Source organism: Vicia villosa, unplaced genomic scaffold, assembly GCF_029867415.1.
Source record: "Vicia villosa cultivar HV-30 ecotype Madison, WI unplaced genomic scaffold, Vvil1.0 ctg.000146F_1_1, whole genome shotgun sequence".
In the NCBI taxonomy this organism is placed as follows: Eukaryota; Viridiplantae; Streptophyta; class Magnoliopsida; order Fabales; family Fabaceae; genus Vicia; species Vicia villosa.
The window spans coordinates 490,406-494,543 of NW_026705038.1; the positions used below are offsets into that span (position 1 = coordinate 490,406).

Sequence of the window (4,138 nt, forward strand, 5' to 3'; positions counted from 1 at the left end):
AATAGTACATATTTGAAAGAAAAAAGGCAAACAAGAGGACCCATCCATGTGAATCATTTAGTAACTTTTCAGAGACAATATACCTATATCTTAATATTATGATTACATCACATATGATGCCTTATATATATGGCTTCCTTTGGGTTTCAAATGTACTACAAACTTTCTCATATAGAAAATAGTTTTTGGCTTTTTTACAAAATGGCTTTGCCCATACTTGCATCTCCCCAATTATCCTTTAACAAAATGTTTGTTCCAGAAAATAAGTTTATATCTCAATCATCATGGAACTATAATATCTCTGGTAAAATTAAATGCAAGGCAACAAATGAAGTTGCAGTTGATCATAATCAAAACATTTCTCGTCGATCTTCAATGTTCGAACCTTCGATTTGGACGGATGATTATATCCAATCATTAGATAGTGCATATAAGGTAATGTTATCTATAAATTCTTAGTTTTTTATTTTAACTTCTGTTTAACTTCCATGCAATAACAAGTTATATTTAGGAAAAATGATGATAATTTTTAGTCAAATATATTAATGCAGGACGAAGTATATGCAAAGAAATTGAGAGTACTAAGAGAAGAAGTAAGGATGATGTTTAACAAAATGGAAAATGAGGTTGATCAACTTGAGTTTATTGATGTGTTGCAAAGGCTTGGAGTTGATTATCATTTCAACAATGAAATAAAGAACATGTTGGACAATATTTATAACACACAAACATTCAAGTTGAAGACCAACTTATATGACACATCACTCAAGTTTAGACTCTTAAGGCAACATGGTTATGATATATCTACAGGTTAATATCGACCATAACGAGATCATGATTTAAAACTTTGGAAAAATTGCACTCACCTCCCCGATAAAAATACGCACTAATCTCTTTTAAATTTATTTATACAAACAATAATTTATAGTGATAGATAAAAACCATAGATAAATGTTATCTATATTCACGGTTTTTGACTATCACTAAAAACTAGAAAAAGTGTGGGCGACATTTTAATAAATCTCAGGGGAGTTAGTGCATATTTTAAAAATAGAGGAGGTTTCGGTGCAATTTTCATAGATATCTGGGGAAGTGAGTGTAATTTCTCAAAAAAATATTTAATTTCTTATGTAATATTAAATTATAATATAAGTTTTTGGTGTAGATTTTTTTGTTTGCTTTAAAGATGAAATGTGTGATTTGAAGATAGACCAACCAATTGATGTTGAGGGAATGTTGTCATTGTATGAAGCCTCGTTTCATTCATTCGAAGATGAAATTATATTGGATGAAGCAAGAGATTTCACAATAGAGTTTCTCAAAGAGTATTTAAACCAACATGGAGACAATGATATTATGTCTCTTCAAATAAGTCATGCTTTGGAGCTTCCACTACATTGGAGAATTCCTCGATCGGAGGCTCAATGGTTCATCAATATATACGAAAGACAGCAAAATAATAATAGTAATGTTTTACTTCAGTTTGCTAAATTGGATTTCAACATTCTTCAAAGCATCTACCAAGAAGAACTTAAGTATACATCAAGGTAACAAATCTCAAATTATTAACTATAAAACTTTTTAGTTTATATGAATTTTCATGTTATTTTATTTTAATGGCTTAAAATTTCTTTAATATTTTAAGATGGTGGAAAGGAACTGAAATTGGAGAAAAGTTGAGATTTGTTAGGGACAGATTTGTTGAGAATTTTGTTTGGAATGTGGGAATGAATTTCAAGCCAGAATTTGAATATTTTCGAAAAGTTCTAACAAAGGCGAATGCCTTAATTACCACAATTGATGATATTTATGATGTATATGGTACCTTGGAAGAGTTAGAGCTTTTCACAGAAGCAATTGACAGGTAACTAACTACTCTTTATTTATAAGGTAATTTTGTGGTGGATATTGCTCACCAGGGTTTTGAAAATGGTCTGCAACTGCAAAAACGGCCGCGACAAAATGATATCGATAGATGTTGATATTGTTACTATTATCACCATTTTTATGTTAAAGAACAAAATGTAGTTAATTCACATCGCGACAGCCGCAATCAATATTGCAACACATGTACAGATCGAAATTGCAAAAACCTTTACATAACCGCATCTGTTTTTTTAAATCCTTTTTGCTAACATACCATTTTTGTGGTGGTTCTAGATGGGATCTAAATGCCATTGATTCCCTACCAAATTACATGAAAATATGTTATCATACACTCTATAGCTATGTGAATGAAGTTGAAATATCCAACAAGGCTGGGTTCTCTATCGCCCCATACTTGAAAAAAGAAGTAAGTAATTTTTTTGTTTGCTTAATTATTTCTATTTGGTTTAAGATTTTAAGCATATGATATTATTGTGCTTAATAGTGGGCAGGTCTATGTAAATCATATTTGATTGAAGCTAAGTGGTATCATAGTGGATACACTCCGACCTTTGAAGAATACATAGAGAATGCATGGATATCCATAAGTGCACCTCTTATGCTTATTCATGCTTACTTTGTTATTCCACATTCATTCAAACAAGAAGACTTGGTTTGTTTAGAAGAAAACAACAACATAATTCGATATTCCTCAATGATTTTACGTCTAGCTAATGATCTTGGAACAACTAAAGTATGTTGCCAACGTCAATTTTATTCCTTATTTTTTGCGACTTAACATTTTATTTTCCTCCTTAACTAAAGTTACACACCACATGTACGAAGTAAGAATACAATCAAACCGTTAACTTTTCTCTAATAGTTTAATTTTTTTTCTATTTTGAAGCGTGAAATTGAGACAGGTGATATTCCAAAGTCAATTCAATGTTATATGAACGAAAGTGGAACTACTGAAATAGAGGCTCGTGAACATGTAAAGTCTATGATGTGTACAATTTGGAAAAAGATGAATAAAGAAGCTCATAGTTCATCTTTGTCTCAAAGTTTCATAGATATTTCAGTAAATCTTGGTAGAATGGCAATATTCATTTACCAGCATGGAGATGGCCATACTATTCAAGATCCAGAAATTCAGAATCGTATACAATCATTAATTTGGACTCCCATTCCTATTGATGGTTAAGCCATTACTTGTGTGATATTTTAGCCATCATTGTAGCAATTCATTTTAAAATTGAGATGTAATACCTTTTAGAATCAGTAAATGAATAAATTACATCGTTTAGTCATTTCATTCGTGTGTTCCAGACTACTTGTTGGAGTTAATCTCTGAGTTAGAAAGACATGAGACCCAGTGATTATTAAGATGAACACCCACAAAAAGAAATGATATGATGAGTAGCCAAATAGTGTAAAACATAACAAGGGATACATCAAACATTTACAAGTAGTCACATATTCATACTTAACCCATGTTTACAAAATGATGAAAATATCAAGCATCATATAGTTGAAGGGAAGTCGCAATTAAAATATACAGCAGAAAATAAAAATTTTCCTAAGTCGATCCTAAAGGAGAAATTTGTTGTTTGTTGTTGTAAGTCAATCCATAGGGAAAAACATGACCAGTGATAGAATTATTATGTCTTATGATAATTAATCGTTGATGCATAATCTAGATGATGATCCCAGGTGTCGTATGAACAAGAACCAATGGAAGAAAAATGCATTTTAGCTTCAACTTTTTAGCGTCGGCCATGACTTCGATGCTACATGTCGATTCAACGTCATAAAAGTAGACACTAACTAAATTTATTATTTAATTTTTAAAATATGGCTTCATTATTAGTGTCTATGGAAGCCGACACTAATCTCATTCCCAATTTGAAATAGTTTATATTTTTTATTTAATTATTTATTAGACATTAATGTCGTGTTAGGTGTGGAAATTCTATTTCTTTTTGGCATGCTAATTGGTTGGAAGAAGGAATTATCGAAGATGCTTTTCCAGATTTTTTCGCTCTATCTCTTTTGTAGGAAGTATCCATTTTCGGCATGGGCGGTTGGATTAACGACGAGTGGCATTAGGTAGATTTTGGCGTGCATTCTACGGCTATCTCGGGTGCTGCAACAGAGCTGTCCCGCTTAATCCAGGCGCTTCCAGCGGCAGCCTTGTTGCTAGCAGAGTTGGATTCGCCCAAGTGGCTTCCGGCAGTCGACGGATCCTTTACCGTTGCTTCATGTTATCGTG

General features: G+C 32.1%; 1 protein-coding gene across 1 annotated transcript; it reads left to right on the top strand.

The window, feature by feature from the left end:
* The first annotated feature begins 558 nt into the window (after positions 1–558).
* LOC131624638 (myrcene synthase, chloroplastic-like) lies at positions 559–3,126 on the top strand. Its single transcript, XM_058895578.1, has 6 exons — positions 559–810; positions 1,166–1,547; positions 1,646–1,864; positions 2,161–2,293; positions 2,372–2,620; positions 2,774–3,126. The coding sequence occupies exons 1-6, from the start codon at positions 600–602 to the stop codon at positions 3,068–3,070; spliced, it is 1,491 nt and encodes a 496-aa protein (XP_058751561.1). The 5' UTR covers positions 559–599; the 3' UTR covers positions 3,071–3,126.
* Positions 3,127–4,138: the final 1,012 nt, after the last annotated feature.

Excerpts from the sequence above, each read along its gene's own strand:
- LOC131624638 (XM_058895578.1), top strand. The coding sequence starts at position 600 with ATGATGTTTAACAAAATGGAAAATGAGGTTGATCAACTTGAGTTTATT. Across the intron at positions 1,548-1,645 it reads GAACTTAAGTATACATCAAG|ATGGTGGAAAGGAACTGAAA; the intron begins GTAACAAATCTC and ends TAATATTTTAAG. Across the intron at positions 1,865-2,160 it reads TTCACAGAAGCAATTGACAG|ATGGGATCTAAATGCCATTG; the intron begins GTAACTAACTAC and ends TGGTGGTTCTAG.